The sequence below is a fragment of the Palaemon carinicauda genome, chromosome 13 (genome assembly GCF_036898095.1).
Source record: "Palaemon carinicauda isolate YSFRI2023 chromosome 13, ASM3689809v2, whole genome shotgun sequence".
NCBI classification, from domain to species: domain Eukaryota; kingdom Metazoa; phylum Arthropoda; class Malacostraca; order Decapoda; family Palaemonidae; genus Palaemon; species Palaemon carinicauda.
In genome coordinates this window covers 82,030,610-82,054,569 of record NC_090737.1, presented here as the reverse complement: position 1 = coordinate 82,054,569, position 23,960 = coordinate 82,030,610, and the positions used below count along the sequence as shown (strand labels likewise).

At 36.6% G+C, this 23,960-nt stretch overlaps 1 protein-coding gene across 1 annotated transcript in view; it reads right to left on the bottom strand.

Annotated features, from left to right (window-relative positions):
* LOC137651671 (LIM and SH3 domain protein Lasp-like) overlaps positions 1 to 23,960 on the bottom strand; it is a 63,790-nt gene that overhangs the window by 14,285 nt on the left and 25,545 nt on the right. The window contains exons 4-8 of the mRNA XM_068384892.1: positions 22,475 to 22,575; positions 20,641 to 20,720; positions 16,730 to 17,317; positions 15,420 to 15,923; positions 4,261 to 4,382 (exon numbers count right to left, since the gene is read on the bottom strand). Coding sequence (XP_068240993.1) covers positions 4,261 to 4,382; positions 15,420 to 15,923; positions 16,730 to 17,317; positions 20,641 to 20,720; positions 22,475 to 22,575 — 1,395 coding nt within the window. The remainder of the gene's footprint in view (positions 1 to 4,260; positions 4,383 to 15,419; positions 15,924 to 16,729; positions 17,318 to 20,640; positions 20,721 to 22,474; positions 22,576 to 23,960) is intronic.

Sequence of the window (23,960 nt, the reverse complement as noted above, 5' to 3'; positions counted from 1 at the left end):
GCGGTTGCCGCATAGCATGAGGCTCCTGCCTCATGGTTTGAGGAGGATGCCGCATAGCATGAGGCTCCTCATAGCATGAGACTCCTGCCTCATGGGTTGAGGAGGATGCCGCATAGCATGAGGCTCCTGCCTCATGGGTTGAGGAGGATGCCGCATAGCATGAGGCTCCTGCCTCATGGGTAGAGGAGGTTGCCACATAGCATGAGGCTCCTGCCTCATGGGTTGAGGAGGATGCCGCATAGCATGAGGCTCCTCATAGCATGAGGTCCCTGCCTCATGGGTTGAGGAGGATGCCGCATAGCATGAGGCTCCTCATAGCATGAGGCTCCTGCCTCATGGGTTGAGGAGGATGCCGCATAGCCTGAGGCTGCTGCCTCAAGGATGGTGGAGGTTGCTGCAACGCATGAGGCTGCTGCCTCAAGGATGGAGGAGGTTGCCGCAACGCATGAGGCTCCTGCCTCAAGGGAAGAGGAGGTGAGTTGAGGCTCTTGCCTCAAGAGTTGAGGTTCTTGCCTCAAGAGTTGAGGCTCTTGCCTCAAGAGTTGAGGCTCTTGCCTCAAGAGTTGAGGTTCTTGCCTCAAGAGTTGAGGCTCTTGCCTCAAGAGTTGAGGTTCTTGCCTCAAGAGTTGAGGCTCTTGCCTCAAGAGTTGAGGCTCCTGCCTCAAGGGTTGAGGAGGTTGCCGCAACGCATGAGGCTCCTGCCTCAAGGGAAGAGGAGGTGAGTTGAGGCTCTTGCCTCAAGAGTTGAGGCTCTTGCCTCAAGAGTTGAGGTTCTTGCCTCAAGAGTTGAGGTTCTTGCCTCAAGAGTTGAGGCTCTTGCCTCAAGAGTTGAGGCTCCTGCCTCAAGGGTTGAGGAGGTTGCCGCATAGCAAGAGGCTCCTGCCTCAAGGAAAGTGGAGGTTGCTGCATAGCGCTGGTACCTGGCAACTCCCAATGCGGCAGCTCACGCATGGAGGCAGGAGGAGCCTCAACATCATACGTCTGGCAGGGTGGACTGCGCAGAGGTGGAGGAGCGCTAGCAGGAGGAGGTGTGCTAACCTTCTCTGCCTGAAACTCCTGCATCAACACCGCAAGCTGAGACTGCATTGTCTGCAGCATAGACCACTAGAGTCTAAGAAAGACAACAACAAACGGAGCTACTGTCCGTTGAGACTGAGGGTCTAAAACAGCTGGTGCGGCAACAGACGGAGTTACTGCCTGTTGCGGTACCACCTTGCCTCTCTGGGAGGTGTGCAGTTGTCGTACTGCAGCAAGTCCGAACTGACCCAGTGCTATGGCTCCACCTAGGAGTTGGACTTGCGCGGAAGGGACCGACTTGCACTTAAAAGCTGCAAGATTTGGTCCATGGTTTCTGCGAGAAACCTCTTCCGCAGACGAGGAATAAATGGGCTCTCTCGTCTTTGTGTGGGTGGGGTGATCACGTCGGCTACGTGAGTTGGTTACACCCGAAACCACGGAGGGAAACGTCTGTTCGTCGATCAAGGCCTGATGAACCCATAAGTCCTTCGACGTTACTTCTCCCCTGGCTTGGGAGCTTGTAAGAGGTCCCAGACTAGGCGAACAACTGGCACGAACAGACGAACCCTCGAACGCAACACTGTAACACTTTGCGCTTATCACTTTATCACTTTTGATTTTCTGTTTGCACTTATTTCACTGAACTCGAAACTTTAAGTGGTTTGTACCTGAAACACGCAATTCTATCCTTCATTAAAAGTTAGTAATTGCGAAAACAGTATTACAATGTAACAGAAAAACATAATGAAAGATAAATAATTCAGTGGCTGGAAAAGAGACTAAACACTAGATCAAATAAACTACGTTTAAAATCTCTCACCGCATAAAGCCTGGGAACAAGAATAAAACTCTAGAAACGTTTACCTTCTTCCCCTAAAGAGACTAGGGAGAAGAGCAAAAACGATAACAACGTTACCCGCTTGAACGAAACGTTTATCCTCCTCTCTCTCCCTCCGTCTCTATCTCTCTCTCTCTCTCTCTCTTGACTTAGAACCTGAGAGATGAGCCCAATTATATATATCGTTAAAACATATTATTGTTAAAGGAAAAAAACTGAAAGATTTCCCAAATAAAAAGTTCCTTTATTAGAATTAAAACCATTTAAGCTAAGAAAGAATGAACAAAACGCTAGAATCGGTTTACTCTTACTGCAACGTGACACCGTGAATACTCTCTCTCTATCGTAACGATAGAGCGCAAGTTGAACGTTCTGAACGTCAACAACTGCAGAGACAAAACAAAACGTTAGTTCAACTTTGAAAACAGTACGAGACTATCAAAGAAATTCTTTCAAAAACATTAAAATAGCATAATATGTTAACAGGTAAAAACGAAATGACGGGCTCAATGTTAATTAACTTCGGTTCCAAGAAAAGACCGCCTACTATTAGGAAAGGTCGAATATAAACAAATATAAAAATTAATTTTAATAAGTTTATAATAAAAGGAAGTTAATCGAAGAGGCCTATAAAAGGCGGAGAGATATAAAATAAATCTATAACTTTTGTTAAGCAAAATTAAGAAAGAGAGTCTATACTCTCTTCGACACCAACACTTCCGTCTAAGGGAAGGGTCGGCCATTAAAAGTGAAAGAGAGTTCATACTCTCTTCGTCACCAAAATTAAATCAAAAATTAAATCAAATTAATTCCAAAAACTTGCTAAGCTAATGATAAAGCTTCCTGAATAGCGAAGGCTAAACTCTAGAGCAAATACATCACCAAATCGTGAGCAATAACTCCAGAATCAACAGCGTATCCATGTAGGTCTAGCCGGAGGCACGACAGAGGAAAAATTGAGGTGGTGTTGACAAGAAGTACTGGAGTACCTGACCACAGATGGCGCTGTTGTGTTCACCCCCACCTGTATAGCGATCGCTGGCGTATCCCGACCGTAGATTTCTGTCGGCAACAGAGTTGACAGCTACATGATTATCGGGTAAGATTAATATTGAAAAATAACAATTACAGTAAGAGATGAACATATAGTTAACATCTGACTTTTCATATTTCAAATCTCCACTGTAAAAGGGTACAGTCGCAATGAAACTAATGTTTTTGTCACCTCTCTTTAATATAGTGACCTCACTCAATACAGTGAGTGCATGCTGACTGGCTTAATGGTGTAGCTACATCAGTTACTCTATTTTTGTCTTGTTATATTCCTGGCTCCTGTGACAAAACCAAATACTGTACAGTCTGTATTCATCTAAAATTTCATTAATAGTTATAAGAAAAGATTTAAAAATATTCTATCAAACATGTTACATTTCACATCCCAGATTTGCTCTTTTTAAGGACTGAGCTGCATAGGCTTAATGCTGCTCAACTATTACAGTATCTCTTTCTACAGATACCCATCAGTTTATGTACATGAAATATAATGTTACATTGTTTACTTTCATTACCTCACACACAATACAGTAATGGCCTATTATTCTACGTAGTTTAACGTTCTGACTGTCCAGCCTAGCTATGATAGCACAAGCTATGAACCAGTCTATAATCATAAAAGTTTAACACAATGACTGATTTAAAATTCTTCTTCACATGTACATTCAAGGATACAAGATAAATGGACTACAGAATTATTTTTAGTAAATTCTTATAGGTTGATAATAGTGCACACACAAAGGGTAGGTTAAAAAAATTGAAATGTTAGTTTAAAGTGTGTGGTAGGATGACTTACTTTATTACAATTTGCTGTCCAACCTATTAAAACTTTTAATTCAGAGGGGAAACTGGCAAATTTTCTTCTAATTGCATTTTGGCACTAAAAAACCTCAGCACAGGCCAATTCCATACATGAAATCAAAAGCTAATGAATAGGACATTTCTTAAGTATATATTTTCAATAAGAATTTGTTCATTTCCTATGTACTGTATGTATTCTGGATTAGAACATTTCCCATGTATATATCGGATAAGACATTTCCTATGTATGTAATTCAGATAGGACATTTCCTATGCATACATCCCTGTATGTGGGAGTAGTGCTGTCAGTGTCTATACATTTGCAGTACAGTATTTCTTTTGGCCCCTTGCTGCAATTTCTTTTACATCTTTACACTTTACTGCCCCGTTCCCACTTCCTTTCTTTCTTCTGGTTGACAGCAATTGGTGGGTTTTCACCCAGTTTTCCCTTGCAGATGAATGACATCACAGGGCTCTATTTGCGGGGCAAGTGATATAAGCCCTAATGTACACTATAAAACAAAAACGCACAACACTTTAGAGTGCAGTACCTGGTAAGTTGCCTCTTGACGATAACCGCCCCCTCCTGCGTTGGGCTGACTTATAGAACCGTACTGCTCATTCACTGGATCATAATCTGCTATGCTACCAACACGGCGATTTGGTTGTTGAACTTCATGGCGAGAGGGGGAAAATAATCAAACATTTATTATTGTTTCACGTAAATATTAGAAAAGGAAATAGAATCTACAACACAACGATTACGGTATCGAGTGACATTGCTTTTTATTTCAACTAAAAAAATGAGAATAAACTACAGTATACTAATTCTCATTTATGTAAGATTTCAGATCTATTTCACCTTAAAAACTACAGCAAATATTAGGAAAATTTTCTTTAGAAAATCACATCATTAAAAAGGGCATGCAGTCCTTTAAGCAGGATCACACCACTCTGCCAAACAGCAATACAGTTTATTTATAAATGGTAAAATTCAATCTATTACAGTACAAAAGCATCAAACATAAATCACCTGCCTGCAAAGACTAAACATGCTTTTCTCTAGGTCTACAACTGAGAATGAAATACTAATTGCTTTACTATATAAAAAAAAAAACAGAAAAAAAACTACACAAACTTATCTATCAATATTTTTTATCTTTCATAATGGGTTTATTTGTTAAAAGAAAATTCTATCATAAGTTCACGAAAATCCTTTACCATCAGGTAAGTAAAAATCTATATTTCATTCCTAAAGCCAAAGTCAAGCATCTAACCTCACAAATCACTTGATTTATCAATTTAAACTTGTGCCACTACACAATTAGTAACGCATCAAAATTATCATAATCACAAAATTATTTTTGACAGTACCCATAAACCCTTCAACATAATCAAACTGTTTGACCAGCCTAGGATCACCCCATTCAGGCTGATTAGTTGCATGTTGGCAAGCAACAACTTTATTTCCCCCCGTTGGCCAAAATAATTCCAGCCATTCGGCAGGCACCTTCTCAACTTCGTCATATAACTTCCGAAGCTCTGCTAACCAATAATCATGAAAAAAAGAATATATGAGTAACCCTGGGATTATCTTTTGTCAATTTTACAAGTACAGTTGGACACAGGAATTCTTGGTACACCTTGCTCTGAGAAAGTGCACCCAGCCACCTCCTTACTGTGCGGCAAGTTCCTGTGTTTAGCCTCTGCCATCTCTCCCTACACTATCTATTTGGTTACTCACCATGAAGTAAGGGTGTGACTTCTTTGGAGCAAGGTGTGGCAGGAACTACTGTGACCAACTGTACATCATGTAGGTGAGTCTAATAATATTGATTACAGAAAAAACTCCTGTATGATTGAACAATATGTAACGATTGAGGGGAAAATTAACTCTGTCATAGACCTTAAACTTCAATTTTTGGCAAAGTTATTTTTACATCTATGAACTGCAAATTCAAAATATTATTTCCAAAGAAAAGATAAGAACTCTTTATGATAGAAATGAAGGACAGATGTGATATTTTATTTGCTTTGCCATTTTGCAATCTTGACAAATATTTTTATTATTATTTGAAGTCTATTGTTCCCCATGTATGAAGAGCTTTTTTTATTCTGCTATGAGACAGACTGTACCTTATTATATATAATGTTTGAATACTATAAAATAATATACTGTATAGAAAATAGTTTCAAAGACTGAAAATAAGCTCGAAAGGATATTGCTAGGTTTTGTCAAAATTCCTTTTTTTTACCATAGCCATTAAAGCTTAATAATAATATTCATTATAAAGTTGCCATTAACCACAGCAAAGGTTTTAATAAACAGTGATAATAATAAACCTATGATACTATTAAATATAAATACAATAAAATGATAATTAATTAAAGGCAGCCTAAACTAAAGAAAATTGTGTGCCTTCAAGATAATGTGTCAAATCCAAAATTATTGTGCTGCACCTATTTGATATAGTAAAGTAAAGCATTTTAATAATCTCTAGTAAATACTGCAACAAGTCCCCTACTTGAGAATTTTCAGAGGAAAGAACCTCTGAGCAATATGTTAAAACTTATTTCATTAAGTGCAGAAGAGCAATAAGACAAATAAGAATAAAATCAAATACAAATCAATTAACTTTTTCTTTCAAAGCATTCTATTAGGCACTGATGTAAAAATTCTTGATACACATGTTGAGTATTTCCCTATCAATCTTGAGTTTTGGTAAAGGGTGGAGAATCATGAACTAGATGCCATGGTTAATTAAGTTGTGCTCAAGACAAACTTTTTAACTTAGGAACAACCAACTCTTGGAATTCATCTCTTTCTTATCTAGGGGGCTTACTGAACTGTTTCAAACAAAACAAAAACAGACCTTTCATAGCTTTCACTTTAATATCAATACAGTACTGTATGATAAAGTTCCCAAGCAGAGAATGATGTAAAAAGACATAAACAAAACTTCTTTGTCTGACCAGAGTCAACACGTAGGGCCTATTCAGTCCCAGGGGAAACTGACAAGTTCGGAAGTAATTTGTATTTTTCCTAACTATACAAACCCAAGTCCTTTACATAGGACTTGGGTTTGTATTTGTGTCGGAACAAATATATTCTACAAACTTACTTTTCGGTTTAGAACATCTACCCATTTTTCATTGGTTTCCAGGATTTTCTAATGAATTTTGAATATATCAATAACTTCCAGTTTCACTTTTATCCCACTAGGTACACGAAGAGTGTGGATTTATCCATATCTTATGCTTAAAAAACAAAACATGAAAACGTAACTCTTACCCTGAAGAAAAATTTGAGTCCAAAGGCGTTGTCTTTAAAAAAAAAAAAACTAAACTTTTCAGTGTAAGAGGCAATCTTTTTACAGCAAAATATGCAGCATAATATACACACTAAAATCCAAAACAAGCATCACTTGCAGTGACTAAATGGCAGCTGTGGCCCACCCACCAGTACATGGGAATGCAAGCAAGCAAGACAAAACTATATACGTACCCTGGCATTATTCCGATACTGCAGAAATCTAGGCCAGCATAGATCTACAACTGATATTTTATCTTGTGCCAAATTTTACTTCACTATTTCACTCCCTACTTGTACAAAACTCAATAATATATACAAGTTGTTTTCAGTGGAAAACAAGCCTTGGTGAAAGTGTAATGTACCTTATAAATATTGAAGACTGGTCTCTTAGTATATAAAGAACAGAATTTGAAGGAAGAAAAGACTATCAGCCATCTATTTATATAAGTATTTTAAAAATCACACCAAGTTGATATTTTAAACTCATTCAGCTGACCAATTCCCTAATAATTGATATTGATAAATATATAAAAATATTTAATGTATATCTATCTATATATATATATATATATATATATATATATATATATATATATATATATATATATATATATATATATATATATATATATATATATATATATATATATATATATATATATATATATCCATTAACAAAGAGCTTACAGACAGAAAGGCCTTATGTCCTCATTATAAATAAATAATATTATTATTATTATTACTTGCTAAGCCACAACCCTAGTTGGAAAAGCAGGATGCTATAAGCCCAGGGGCTCCAACAGGGAAAATAGCTCAGTGAGGAAAGGAAACAAGGAAAAATAAAATATTTTAAGAAGAGCAACACTATTAAAATAAATATCACTTTATAAACTATATAAACTTTAACAAAACAAGAGGAAGAGAAATAAGATATAAGATAGAACAGTGTGCAAGTGTACCCTCAAGCAAGAGAACTCTAACCCAAGACATAAGAAGACCATGGTACAGAGGCAATGGCACTACCCAAGATTAGAGAACAATGGTTTGATTTTGGAGTGTCCTTCTCCTAGAAGAGCTGCTTATCATAGCTAGAGAGTCTCTTTTACCCTAACAAAGAGGAAAGTGGCCACTGAACAATTACAGTGCAGCAAGAAGAGTTGTTTAGTAATCTCAAGTGTTGTCAGGTGTACGAGGTGTAATATAAATAAATAATTCTGTTTTGAATAGTTCGGGAAAGAGATTGACTAGACAATTGTTCCCCATTTGTTGGCAGGAACGAAGGTTTCGGAGGTCACGTCACAGCAACGAGAATTATAGTCGGCAGTGAGAAGGTGTCTGTCTTCAAGGAAGGTCACTGATACTTTTGGAAGATACGGTGTTGGATCCGGTGTTTCGCCGTTGAGTTTGGAGCAATTAATTCCGTTCCCATGTGATGGTTGTGGCTGTTTGAGAAGCAGCGTGGGCCCTCTCGAGTTACGTTGGTGTGGCCTGTTTAAATGTGGGAATTTCAGGAGTGTGGCTTCATTCCTGGATTGTAATTTCCAGGTGTATCTTCGTATCGGTGGCTGAAGAAGAACCTCTCACTCAAGAATTTGTTTTCGAATACTCTCTATTCACTCGGAGACCTCTAGAACTGCTTGTTTGAATGTCAGCTAAGTTTTGTTTTATTATATTTATTAATTATTTTTCCATGAATATTACCTGAGCTCTTAGATATCGGTCGTATCTGCAAGTGTTTTGTTATTTAAGCATAATAAAATGCTTTGAAGTGTTGTTTTGTGTGTAATTCTCCTCCTCATAATTAAACCTGTTTTTAAATATGTGTTGTGGTTGTTCATGATGTGGACACCGTAACATATTTGGGGGCCATGTCCGGGATCAATGAATTTCAATTTAAGCAAAACAGGTTTAAATGAGGAGTTTATTTAATTGTTGGTGGTTTGAGTGAAGTTATTTAGTTGTTTTATAGCCATTGTAACCAATCATGTCTGAGTCTGAAATGGAGTATTTAGAAAGTGACTTTGACGTAAAGGAATTTCTGTCTTCCTTACCGGGGGTTGCAGCTTTTCAAAGTCTGTGTAAACGGGAACTGGTGTTAATTGCTAATTATCTAGACATAGGTTTTACTATGGATATGAAAAAGGATGATTTGATAAAGGGTTTGATAGGACATTTAGGTATTGTAGAGGAGAAGGCGGAAGCTTCAAGTGTAAAGGAAAGTGATAGCATAAAAGCTTTGAAACTTAAAATAAAGCTGAAGGAGTTAGACATGGTTGCCGAACGTGAAAGAGTAGCTGCTGAACGTTCAAGAGCGGAAGAAAGGGAGAGAGAGAGGAAACTTGAGCGTGAAAGAATGGAACACGAACTAAAGTTAGAGGAAATTAAAGTAAGACACAGACAAGGTAGTGGAGATTTCGATGTAGCTAAATATATGAAGATGGTTCCCCCTTTTGATGAAAATGAAGTAACTAATTATTTTATAACTTTTGAGAAAGTAGCGAAAGGAATGGGCTGGCCTAAGACATCATGGTCTATGTTATTACAATGTGCATTGAAAGGTAGGGCTCAAGAGGTATTTTCTAGCTTGTCTGAGGAGATTTGCGGTAATTATGACGAATTGAAAAAGTGTATTCTCAAAGCATATGAATTAGTGCCAGAGGCTTACAGGTTAAAATTTCGTAGGCTTTTTAAAACAGGAGATCAGACTTACGTAGATTTTGCTCGTATAAAAGCTAAATTGCTTGACGATTGGTTGAGATCTAAAGGAATCTGTGATTTTAAAGGGTTTAAACAACTAATATTGTTAGAAGAGTTTAAGAATTGTTTATCTAAGGATTTGAAGGTACACTTAGAGGAGCTTCAGGTTGAGAGCTTAGAGAAAGCTGCCATTGTGGCTGACGAGTACTCGCTGACGCACAAAATTTTTGAAGGGAAAAATTTGGTTAGGGGTAGAAGCAGCAAAGAGGGTTTTCAGGAATTGAAAAGTGGTAAGAGTAAAACTGAAAACGCAAGTGATTTAGATAAAAGTGTTGTAGCTCCAGTATTGAAAGGTAGTAGTTTGCCTAGTGGGCAGAGGATGCCAATTAAATGTTTTAACTGTGGTAAACTGGGCCATAGAAAGGCCGACTGTTGGTCCTTAAGGGACGGTAATAGGGAGCACAAACCAGTTGCTTTGGTAAGCAGGGTAAGTGCTGATAGAGAGATTAATGAATTAAGTGAGGGTAAGAAAAGCCCTGGGCTCTCTGATTTGGAGAGATATAAGTCATTTGTGTCTTATGGTAGTGTAGCTACAGAAAGTGGTAAGGGCAGGAAAGGATTAGTTATCCTTAGAGATACAGGGGCCCTACAGTCATTGATTTTGAAAAGGGCATTGCCTGAAGGTTTCGAGTATGAGGGTAAGGAAAAGGTATTGATTAAGAGTTTTCCAAAAGAGATAATCTCTTGTCCGTATGAGACTGTGGTTCTGCAGTCTGATTATGCGACGGGTCCGGTTAGGGTTGCCGTTGTGGAAGAAATTCCTGTGGAAGGAGTTGATTTGATATTAGCCAATGATATTGGTGGTAATAGGGTTTTAAGTAACCCACGGTTACTTAGTTATCCTCAGTCATGTGCAAGCACAGAGAGCTTGGAAGGAGAATTTCCTGGTATTTTTCCCATGTGTGCTATCACACGATCAAGGCGGAAATTGGAAGCTAGTAGGGATTCTAAGATTGACTTCTCGAAGTGTTTTCTGGGAAAATTTGGTGATTGTTCTCAACAAGGTAAGGTTTTAGCTGTATCTAGAGAGAAATTCATAAAGGATCAAGAAAATGACCTAGAGCTAGCCGAGATAGCTGCAAAGGCTTTTTCGGATAAGGAAATTGAGAACATTCCAGTCGGGTATTATGTCGAAAATGGATTATTGATGAGAAAATTTAGAGCCTCTAAGGTTGCTGCCGATGAAGAATGGGAAGTTAATTATCAAATAGTCGTTCCTCCAAATTACAGACCCTCTATTTTACATTTAGCCCATCAGAATCCATTTAGTGGCCATTTCGGAGTCAATAAAACTTTTTGCAAATTAACTAAACACTTTTACTGGCCTGGGATTCATTCTGATGTTAAAGAGTTTTGTAAGACATGCCATGTGTGTCAAATGATCGGAAAACCGAACCAAAAGTTGTCTAAAGCTCCCCTTGAACCCATACCAGCCATGGAAGAACCATTCCATAGGGTATTAGTGGACATTGTTGGTCCATTGCCAAAGTCAAAAGGTGGAAATCAGTATATACTTACAATCATGGACAGATCCACTAGGTATCCTGAGGCCATTCCGTTGCGGAATGTCTGCTCTAAGAATGTCGTAAATGGGATGTTACAATTTTTCACTCGGTTTGGATTGCCTAAAGAGGTTCAGTCGGACCAGGGTTCAAACTTCTTAAGCAATGTATTCAGACAGGCAATGCAGGAACTAGGTATCAGGCAGGTAACTTCATCAGCGTACCATCCTCAGAGCCAAGGGGCTATAGAAAGGTATCGTCAAACCTTGAAAACTATGTTGAAAAAATTTTGTTTGGAGAACAAAAGCGATTGGGATAAAGGTCTGCCCTTCCTTCTGTTTGCGTCCAGAGAAATCCCCAATGAGTCGTTAGGGTTTTCCCCTTTCGAGTTAGTATTTTGTCATCAGGTTAGAGGACCTTTAAAATTGATTAAAGATCAGTGGATTAATAATGTTGAAGATTCTAATTTGTTGGACTATGTTTCAGATTCCAGGGAAAGAATCAGGAAAACCTGGGACATAGCAAGAGATAACTTAATGGAAGCTCAGCAGAAGATGAAAAGATACTATGACTTGGGAGCCAAAAAGGTTGACTACAAACCAGGAGATGAGGTATTGGTATTTCTTCCAGTAGCAGGTCAGCCATTACATGCTAAGTTTTCTGGGCCTTACATAATAGAAAAGAAGGTAGGAAATACGGATTATATTGTTCTTACTCCAGATAGGAGAAGGAAAAAGAGGTTGTGCCATGTTAATATGTTAAAGCCATATTTTTCAAGGACGCCAAAGCCAGTCTTGTTGAATATAAAGTTAGATAATAATAGTAATCAAGAGAAACTTAAACTTGAGACTGAGGTTGAAGACTGGCCTATTTCAAATTCAGAGGCTTTGAGGAATTTGAAGAATAAATTGGTTCATCTTGATGAAAGTAGAGGTCAGGAGTTGAGAGATTTATTCTACGATTATAAAGATGTATTTTCAGATTTTCCGGGCAGGACCTGCTCATTACAACATGATGTTGATGTTGGCAATTCCAATCCTATGAAGCAACACCCATATCGCTTGAATCCGCAAAAGGCAGAGATTGTTGAACGGGAAGTAAAATATATGCTCGATCATAAATTAATTGAACATAGTAGTAGCCAGTGGAGTTCCCCTGTAGTACTTGTCAAAAAAAATGATGGTCAATACCGTTTATGTTTTGATTACAGGAAAGTAAATGCAGTCACCAGGACAGATTCATTCCCAATTCCTAGGGTGGATGACTGTATTGATCGTATAGGAAAGGCCAGATTTATCAGCAAGTTTGACATGTTGAAGGGTTACTGGCAGGTAGGTTTGACAGACAGAGCCAAAGAGATATCTGCTTTTGTTACACCCACTGGTTTATATTCCTGCAATGTCATGCCATTTGGAATGAAAAATTTGGGTAGTACTTTTCAGAGACTCATGAATATGATTACCAAAGACCTTGAAGGGTGCACTACGTATATAGATGATGTGGTAATTGTTAGTGATACGTGGGAAGAGCATGTCAAAAGAATTGCTGCATTTTTACAGAAACTCAGAGAAGCGGGTTTGGTAGTGAATTTAAATAAATGCGAATTTGGGAAAGCCATAGTAGTTTATTTGGGGCACGAAGTTGGTCATGGCAAAGTAGCACCAAAAGATTCAAATATTAAAGCAATTTTAGACTTTCCAGTCCCTAAAGATAAAAAGGGAGTAATGAGATATCTAGGTCTTGCCGGGTATTATAGGAAGTTTGTGGCTAATTTTGCAGATTTAGTTGCACCACTAACAAATTTGTTGAGGAAAAGGGTCGACTTTAAATGGGATAACCAGTGCCAGGAAGCTTTTGATAAAGTAAAATCTATTTTGACTACTTCCCCTATTCTGAAAGCACCAGATTTTTCTATTCCTTTCAAACTAGCAGTGGATGCCAGTGACATTGGTATTGGTGCGGTATTACTGCAGGAAGACGACACTGGGGTAGAGCATCCTATTGCTTATTACTCTAAGAAACTGAATGATTCTCAGAAGAAATACTCCACCATTGAGAAGGAAACTTTGGGTTTAATTTTGGCTTTACAACATTTTGAGGTATATACCAGTACCACCTCTTCATTAACCGTGTATACAGACCATAACCCATTAAAATATTTGAATCGTTTCAGGAACAATAAGAAGAGATTAACAAGATGGAGTCTATTCTTACAACCCTACGATTTGAACATCCTACATATCAAAGGAAAGGAGAACGTCATTCCGGATGCATTATCAAGGATGTGACTTGATATATTTTTGACCTGATTTTGTTGAATGCAAAATATATATTACATATATATTTTTTCCTTTTTAGGGGGGAGGTGTAATATAAATAAATAATTCTGTTTTGAATAGTTCGGGAAAGAGATTGACTAGACAATTGTTCAAATGCCAGTTAACTACTTGTTCCCCATTTGTTGGCAGGAACGAAGGTTTCGGAGGTCACGTCACAGCAACGAGAATTATAGTCGGCAGTGAGAAGGTGTCTGTCTTCAAGGAAGGTCACTGATACTTTTGGAAGATACGGTGTTGGATCCGGTGTTTCGCCGTTGAGTTTGGAGCAATTAATTCCGTTCCCATGTGATGGTTGTGGCTGTTTGAGAAGCAGCGTGGGCCCTCTCGAGTTACGTTGGTGTGGCCTGTTTAAATGTGGGAATTTCAGGAGTGTGGCTTCATTCCTGGATTGTAATTTCCAGGTGTATCTTCGTATCGGTGGCTGAAGAAGAACCTCTCACTCAAGAATTTGTTTTCGAATACTCTCTATTCACTCGGAGACCTCTAGAACTGCTTGTTTGAATGTCAGCTAAGTTTTGTTTTATTATATTTATTAATTATTTTTCCATGAATATTACCTGAGCTCTTAGATATCGGTCGTATCTGCAAGTGTTTTGTTATTTAAGCATAATAAAATACTTTGAAGTGTTGTTTTGTGTGTAATTCTCCTCCTCATAATTAAACCTGTTTTTAAATATGTGTTGTGGTTGTTCATGATGTGGACACCGTAACAGAGGACACAGGAGAATATGTAAAGATTAGGCCAGACTATTCGGTATGAGTGTGTAGGCAAAGGGAAAATGAACCGTAACCAGAGAGAAGTATCCAATGCAGTACTGTCTAGCCAGTCTAAAGACCCCATAACTCTCTAGTGGTAGTATTGAAATCAGATACTAATGAGGAAAATAAAACTAAAAAAAGTAATCTTCCAAGAAAGGGAGTCTGGGGTTAATTTATTTTGAAAATAATTTTGTTTACTATAAGAGTATGAAAAGAATTACCGGTACTCTACTCGTGTATTGCAGTTACCATTTATCAGAAAATCAAAGAAGTATCCCTGTCCAGGATACCTTTAATTCATTTTAGGCTGTACAGACTCAGTCACTGGAGTTTATATCAGAGTATATTATTTCATATTTCTCAGCTCTAATTTCTGCAAGGGAAGTCCTTGGAAATATTTTTGCTCTTACCAAATTAACAATTAGTTATTTGTGGATACTGCTGTAACATCAAAATTTGATTTCCAACAAAATCTGACAGTTCTGGTTCAATATAATTTCTGACGTAAGTTTTTAGGACAATTTATATAGAAAAACACTCCACAATTACATATTTATCAATATTTCTAATGATGATGCCTGGTTATAATAGCAATAGAAACTTTATTGAACCAATTAGTGCTCATATATGCAGTTCTTTCAGGGTCAGCAGAATCAGTTTAAAAAAATACTGGCTGCTGTCATGAGAAATAGCTTGGATGTACAAGTTTGAAAATGTCTGTGTTGTGTGTCATAGAAAGGATTTCAAAGCTTTGTTTTTATTCTAAAAATAATACTGAACTAAACTATGTCAACTGTTACTCAAGTTAAAATAGGCATAGAAAAAACATACCATGTCCATATAAGTCTATCAACAGAAAAGAATAAAAATAGAAAAGAACCCAACATACAAAGTTAAAATTTATTGTACAATCCCTGAAACTTCTAAACCTTTGGAAAAACTGTACTTCACTACAAAATAACCAAAATATATCATATTTTACAACATGCTTTGCCCTTTTATTTACATTGCAGTCTAGTATAAGATCCGTAAAAGCTTACCTGGTCCTGTCTGACTTGAGTAGATAAGCGTTTGCGAAGTGCGGGCTGAATAGGGAGAATTATGATTGGTATCATGGTGCAAGTTCTGTGTTGGGTGATGGTGGTAACTCTGTGGATTCTGCTTTGGTCTTTGCTGTTGCTGTTGCTGATGATGATAAGGTTGAGGTGGTTGTTGTTGTTGGTGATGCTGGTGATGGAGGAAGGAAGTGGTAGAAGATTGGGAAGGGTGACGGTGTTGGGAGGAGGGGGGAGGCCCAGAGTATTGTTGTTGGTGTGACTGGTGCTGCTGCTGCTGCTGCTGCTGCTGCTGTTGTTGCTGCTGTTGCTGTTGTTGTTGTTGTTGAAGCTGCATATGATGTTTCTGCATCTGCTGCTGGTGGTGTTGTTGTTGCTGCTGCTGTTGTTGCTGTTGCAACTGCTGTTGTTGCAATTGCTGCTGTTGCATTTGTTGCTGCAACTGCTGTTCCTGCTGCCGTTTACTGTCCTCACGGGGTGGGGCTCCAGCTACCACAAATAAACAGTCAAGCTAAACCCCCAACACAAACTTCATGCAGTGTTACTATATTAAGAGCAAACCTATAATCAAGATGGAAAGCAAAATCCCCTGAATCTTTAATGTTATACTGTACCTCTGTTTTTTATCAATGGCTCAATCTGCCTTAGATCATTAAATACAGTAATGGGGTCTTTAAAGGGGGGCTTTCTATCTTTCCATGCAAGGGACTGAACAGTTAAACTATAAAAAAATATAATGTAGTAACTTTTAACATATACACAGTATGCCCTTATTTCTCTATACAGTACAGTACATGACATACACAAAACAATGTGTTAAGTATTTGGACCTACATCTAATCTCCATGCTTTCTGAAATGTTTATGCACTTATAACAATCTAATGTAGGGCCTCGAAGCAGATGTCTACCTCTAACTTTATGACTAGAAACCTTCACTATTCTGGACCTACTTAAAAAGTAACTGTTAGTGATATTGTAAAAGCTAACAACTAATAGCCACGTGAGTACCCTGTTATGGTCAATTCTGCAAATTAACTATTTACTATAATTTTCAATAAGTGACTTACCTGTAACTATACAAGTGTAGTATAAAACTGTCCTTTGTCACTAAAAACCTCAATACAAAATCCCATACATTACCCAAATTGAAACTTAACACCCAACATCGAAGAATACACTTCCATGCTAAAGAAGACAATCAGCACAAAGTTAAGAGAGACTACTGTATAATACAAGAGAAACAGAATAAGAAGCAAAGCAAAATACAGAAATGTAAGAAAATCTCAGTTCTTACTTGCATAGTGGCTGTTAATTGGATAATTGGATTGTGAAGAAGCAGCACCGTGCTTGTTAGTGCTATAGTAAGACCCACTTGAACCATTTGTCGGTTTTCCTGAATACCGATTATTGATAGCATTCTGTCCACCTGCTGGATTGGGAGGGTAATGACTGCTCTGCTCGATATATTCCGGAGCAAAATGGGTGTTGGCATTGTGGATTTGCAGACCTGAAGGGGTATCGTAATCGGGAGGAGGATTAGGACTATCGCTAAACCTAGGATAGGGAGGATGGTAATTTATATCTGGAGAAAAATAGCCTTGGGTCTCTGGAATATAATTAGTGGAATTACGGGGCTCTTGCACAGAAGTGGTGTACTGGTGGCGGTGTTTCGCCGGTGGAGATTGATGCTGTGATACCTGATGAGAATGAGTGAAAGAGGGAGGTGGGGGGTGGGAGCAAACTGGTGATTCAGTGAGAATCGCTATTCGAGAGTCATAACCAAAACCATTCTCTCTCTGTAAATGGGGGAGTTTGTTTGGGTGGACAGAAGCATTGGCTGGGACTAAATCTTCTCCATGTGCCCTATGACAGGGATGGTGCTCTGCAATAGTATATCAAAGTCTTAGTTCCTCATTAGTCTAGTGTTAGGTCCAACGCCATTCTACATCTGGACCCTTAAGGTCATATCTTATATGCCTTCAGATCTTGGCATGCTAAGTGAAGTGTGTATACTGCCCCATACAACATTTAAATTATGTACTAAGATGGAATTGCATTGCATTGAAATGAAATATACACAAGGTGCTCTAATCAATTCTCTATAATTTCTTTTATGTACATGCAGACAACTATGAAAATGGCAGAAAGAGCCCATGTGTACACACTCACCTAGCAATCCAAAGAATATTAAAAGACTACATATTGTTTATGTCAAGCTTCTAAATAGATAGCAATTTCTATTAATACAGAACTACTTTACAAATAGCCAAGTAGAAAAGCTTACTACTGTACACCTATACTAAAACCACAAGTTTCTAACAAGTGTGTAATTACTGAAATAAAAGGGATTGCTTACATACTCTATTATTTATAAGGCAGTAAATACTAATCAAGCAAATGCTAAATTACCAGTTTACACCTCATTTACTCAGTACTTGAATGTATATTTATTATAATTAAATACAATTGTCAGTGCACATATTGACGTATAAAACCTGATATTAATCATATAATTTTAATTACATCGGCACAGTACAGCAGTTTTCAAAGCTGCAAATATGTAAACATCTGCAATTCTATTAAGCTTACAGTTTTTCATACACTATCAATTGCACCATAGTAGCTAGTAAGACAATTTTTAAATATAATCTGAAGTTTTTGACAATCAAAATTAATGAAGGTGCTTAACCCTTTGCTAAACTTTCTCGCCCAGTCAATAATAAAGAACTATTTAGACATTTTATCATCCTCTCTCTTTTGCTTCTCTTACTACCATACAACAAAGCTCTTATAATCATAGATTTAGTCAAGTTACATATATATTTTCTGTATCGGTTCTTCCTTAAACTTCCCAAATAAGTCCCTAATCCCATCACCTTTCCTTTTCTATGTAATAAAAGGTTGCAGTGATTAGCTAACTGAAAAATTTCTAGCATTGCTTATATTTACTGTACTAAAAATGAACATGAATATTTAATCAACTGACTCGAGATCAGCAGCCAAAACACTAACTCCCAAAACTTGTAACGTAACCCTTCAGTAATGTATTATTCATTAAATTCTAATTACAATTCACAAATGTACTCAAACCTGTTACTACAAAGATCCATATTGCTATAAATTATCACCACTTCTACTGGCCAACAATGAATGTCAATAAATGCTTTAAAAATTATTATTGTTCTAACTAAAGCTGAACACAGACTTCTCCTTCCTCAGTTTCTTTTGCAGATGGTAATATTTTCACAGAAACTTAATATCTATTTTGACTTGCAGCTAGTGTTAATACTCATTCCCTGTCTTATGAGAGCAATATATTTCGGATCATATCAAAAGATGAACTTACGTTCTGGGAAAAGTGAAAACCATAACTGCTGTAATAAAAAATTTCAGTTAGGTTTTTTGTCCTTTTGGTATACTGGATTGTGTAAATGGATTAACTGGTTTTTTTTTTTCTAGATCTCTTTATTTTTCAAGCTTCAAATTATCTCAAAGTTTATTGCATCTGCCTCGTTTGTAATGCAGCCACAGAGTATTCCATGCTCCCATTACAAGCTGGGTTTATCATAAAAATTAACTTTTTTAATAGCCATCTTTCCTTAGTTCTTCCAACACATGGTATGATATTACCTCTGTGGTTATTCTTATCTTTAAAATGTTCAAAACATTTCCTGAAATGGGCAAACCACCTAAGGACAATTCATAAAATAATAAACTCAAGATATGCAAGTTTAAGTGCTTACTTCAAATGCTAAAGTAACAAAGTCTTTCAACTGAATTCAATGATAGTTTCTAAAGCTTTTCCATGACTTGCATTTTCAGTAAAAAAAATTTAACGAACATATATAAAAGGTAGCTGTAAAACTTTACATTGCACCTTTTCTCTACATAATAAATCTGAATCTCAATTGTAAAGATAAGAGTCCCATTTTTCATGTTTGACTACACTTTTAGCCTCTTTAAGATGGCATGCTATTCATTCTTATGAGCTGATTTGCAACCTTTATTTTCCTGTCAAGTTCATTCAGTAAGACAATGACATTTCTCACACCTAAGAACAAAATCGTCCTTGTGATATTTAATGACAGTAAAAGAATTTAATGTCCAGCAAAAATAAATAAATAATTTACTGTCTAATCATCATAATGCAAGGAATGGGAGCATTACAAACAAACCATAAATGAATACTACCTATATTCTACTTATTTTATATTTGGTTTACTGTGTCCCTGGCAGCTATCCCTAACTACCTAGAGAAACACCTACTTTTCTATCAAACTCCATTTACCAAACTTATATTCCAGGAACCTTCATGCTCAACACATCATTTGAAACATGCATTCAAAAAACACCTTATGTCCCTCCTGAATTCAGAATGTCATGCAAGTTTATCAGCAGGCTTCTATGCACCAATTTTTCCAAGCATGAAAAAGGAGAGCTTTAAGGGTAAAGTCAGTGAGTACAAGCAACATCATTATCAGTGTTTATTTTAGGCTATGATTAATATGCATTTTTTCCTTTTCCCCATAAGATGACTTCATTATTGTTTTGGAGATATTATAAGCTCAGGCACTAATTAACAATTTTAAATACAGCATATACTAATTAAGCACATACAACATCAGAGCATACTTATACAATACCTACAGTTGACTTGTACTTTATATCGTTGCCAAGCTTTTGAAAGGAAGAGGCACTGTCAACAGTTTTATGGCAAGCATGTTAAATGAGAAAAATTGCACTGATTGCAAATAGAATTAAGATTATTTCAAAACAAGAGTGATCTAACTAATATAACACACACAAGATGAACACAAATAAAAATCTCCGCTCACTTAACGAGGTACACAAGTCTCGAGGATAAGAATATTTCTTCTCGGTTCAGAGACACGACAGAAAATTGTGCCCATGTCCTGCAATATTCCTTACCATCTGTTTGACGTTGATCATACGACATCTCTTTAAATAACTTGATGAAAAAATCGTAATGCTAACGTCCTAACCACAGTAAATACAGTATAGTACTGCATTATACTGCATGGTACTCAAACTATAATACTAAAATCACAGATATTTAAGTACAAAAAAGTAACACGGAATATATAAAAAAATTATGGTGATGTAATGAATACAGTAATCTGCAGCAGGCGTAAATATAAATGATAACTGTACATAATTATAATGCGCTGGGAGAAATACTGATACCTTCATCATCATCTCCTGGTTCTAATCTCTTCCGTTCCATTTCCTCTTTTTTGGCCAACTCGCCATGGTACGCAACATTGCTGGAAAAGTATGAGATTTCATAAGATTGTTTCTGGAAAAATAACAGATTTCATAAGATTGTTAATGAAAAAATAACAGATTTCATAAGATTGTTACTAAAAAAAATAACAGATTTCATATGGTTGTCACTAAAAAAGTAACGATTTCATAAGATTGTTACTGGAAAAATAAAAGATTTCCTAGAATTGTTAATGAAAAAATAACAGATTTTGTAAAATTGTTAATGAAAAAATAACAGATTTCATAAGATTGTTAATGAAAAAATAACATATTTCATAAGACTGTTACTGAAAAACATAACAGATTTCATAACATTGTTACTGGCAAAATAACATATTTCATAAGATTGCTAATTGGTAAATTCCATGGTACAGTACAGTATGATTATTCAGATCTAAATTGAAAGATGATAAAACCTAAAAATTTATAACACTGTTGCTAATAGCTAGAACCTTTTCCAGCAATAATCTAGATTCTGAATTAAGAAAATGTAATGCCATAGATTTATTTTTTTCATTAATAGGAATATGGATATAATATTCAATCAATTTACACATTCTTCATATACTGTAGTTCATAAGGCAGATATACACTAAAGAAAATTTAATAAGATTTTTTTCTATAAAACTTAAAGGGACCAAGTTGAAATAAAAGCTGTGAGTGTGTGAAAGTAGTATGGTGAAAATGGCAAGGAGTAACTGGAGTCACTTTAGACTAAGAAAATGCCATCAAACTCAAAATGAAGATAGGACAGTCGTCTGTACTATTAATGGGGCAGAAACTTGGGCACTTGAAGAGAAACAAGTAGAGACTGTTGGAAGGAACGTAGATAAGGATGGTGAAATGGATTGCTGGAATATCACCACTGGAATGGAGGGAGAGTCAAGATAAGCAGAATGTACGGTATATTTAATGTAAAAGATATGGATATGGAAGCTCGTCTGAGATACTACGGGCTTAAATAATAATGAAAAAGGAGGTGGAACCAATCAAGAGTACTAAGACCATGCCAGTGATAGGGAGGATGAATGTGGGGCATAAGTTGATTTGATGGATTTATATGGATTTTTATAGTTTAAATAGGAAATGTTTATTTCAATGTTGGTAGTGTTCTCATAATATTCTATTTTTCCTTGGTTCCTTTCCTCACTGGGCTATTTTTCCTGTTGGGGCCCCTGGGCTTCTAGCATCCTGCTTTTCCAACTAGGGTTGTAGCTTAGCAAGTAACAATTATCATAATAATAATAATAATAATAATAATAATATGGTGAGATGGGCTATGGGTTGGGATGGGACTGGGGAAATAGCTGTGTGGGTGGCGAAAGTTGACTCGAGCAGCTAACCCTGCTATACAGTGGGACTAACTTCCTCATTCTTTCCACAAGGATAATCACCATCGAGAATGCATAGAGGTAAATTTCATAGACCGGATTCAATTTATAAATAAAATGGCTTGGTTAATACTTCAAACATAAAAACCTATAAAAAATTATTACAAAGCATAATTAACCAACAAATCCAAAGCATGGTTATGTTTTCTTCCATAATTTATATATAACATTTTAACGTTATATTTTTATTCCATTACTTTTTAATAGTTTATTCTCTCATTTCCTTTCCTCACTGGGTTACTTTCCCTTTTGGAGCCCTTGGCCTTGTAGCAGTCTGCTTTTCCAACCAGAGCTGTAGCTTGGCTAGTAATGATGATAAAAACATCATGTGAATATCGTATAATTCTATTCAATTGACTTACCTGATAATCTGAGTATTCTTTTTCAGACGTTGAGTTTCTGGGTCATCAGCCACTTGGGTGAATTTTGCCTTGTTCTTCTCGAAATCAGCATGGTATTGTACCTGGAAGAAAAGAGTTAAAGTTTAGATTATATTCTGAACGAAATTACTTAATATAATACATTTAATAATTACTTTATAGATATTTTCAAATGAATTTTCATTAACAACCTCCCAAGCCTCGTTTGTTTTTCTTGGGCAGTGGAACAATACCTACCTGGTAAAATAAGATTATAAATAATTCACGTCTTACAAAATGAAATAGTAAGATTGATTAGCCTTCATCTTTATATTTTCAGTTTAACTATTCCATTTTGATGTTCCATCTTTCAACAGAATATCACAATAAATACTTTATTCAATGTGTATTTTTCCAAATCATGAAAACCGAAGACTTACTCCAATCAAAGGTCGAAGGGTTGCAATACGTATAAAACATATAATATATATAATCACGTATAACATCCTTCCACAATGACAAGAAATACTAATATACTAATAAAATAAATAGATGCTGGGGAAACGATTTAATTTACTCATGCCCAAGCCCTATCCTCGAGAGAGAGAGAGAGAGAGAGAGAGAGAGAGAGAGAGAGAGAGAGAGAGAGAGAGAGAGAGAGAGAGAGAGAGAGAGAGAGAGAGAGAGAGAGAATCTTTTAAGTAGGATGGCAGGTAGCTACAGGACGTCCCAAACTGAGCAACATTGTCGATGATTCACCTTCAAAATATTCTCCTTCTGACTCACCTCCAGAAAAGAAAGAAAAAAAGAAGGTGACCAACCAACTAAATGAGAGAAAGAAGGAGGAACTAGGAACTGGCTCCGGTCATAATATGGTCTGTTGAGGCCACTCCAACACCAGGGTGCCCTTATGGACAAGCCGGACCACTTTCACTCCTTGAGCTAAAGAGGGCAACTGTTATGCTCTCTGGCCCTCTGTTAACATTTGGTTTAGTGTTTTTGTTGTTGCTGTGGTTGTTGCATCTTCACTTGTAGAACATGAGAAAGTTATATAGCAACAGCTGCTAATTTTTTAAAGCATACAATCACAATTAAGGCTTATATTTATCCTTATAGCCACTGTACCATGGTCTTACAATGTCATGGGTTAGTGTTCCTTTGCTTGAGGGTACACTCGAACACACTATTCTATCTAATTTCTCTTCCTCTTGTTTTGTTAAAGCTTTTATAGTTTATATAAGAAATATTTGTTAATGTTGTTACTGTTCTTGAAATATTTTTTTCCTTGTTTCCTTCCTCACTGGTCTACTTTCCCAGTTGGGACCCATGGGCATAATTATAGCATCCTGCTTTTCCAACTAGGGTTGTAGCTTAATAATAATAATAATAATAATAATAATAATAATAATAATAATAATAATAATAATAATAATAATAATAATAATGATTTTTGTACCCAACTTTTTATTTCTCTCATTCTGTATAGTCA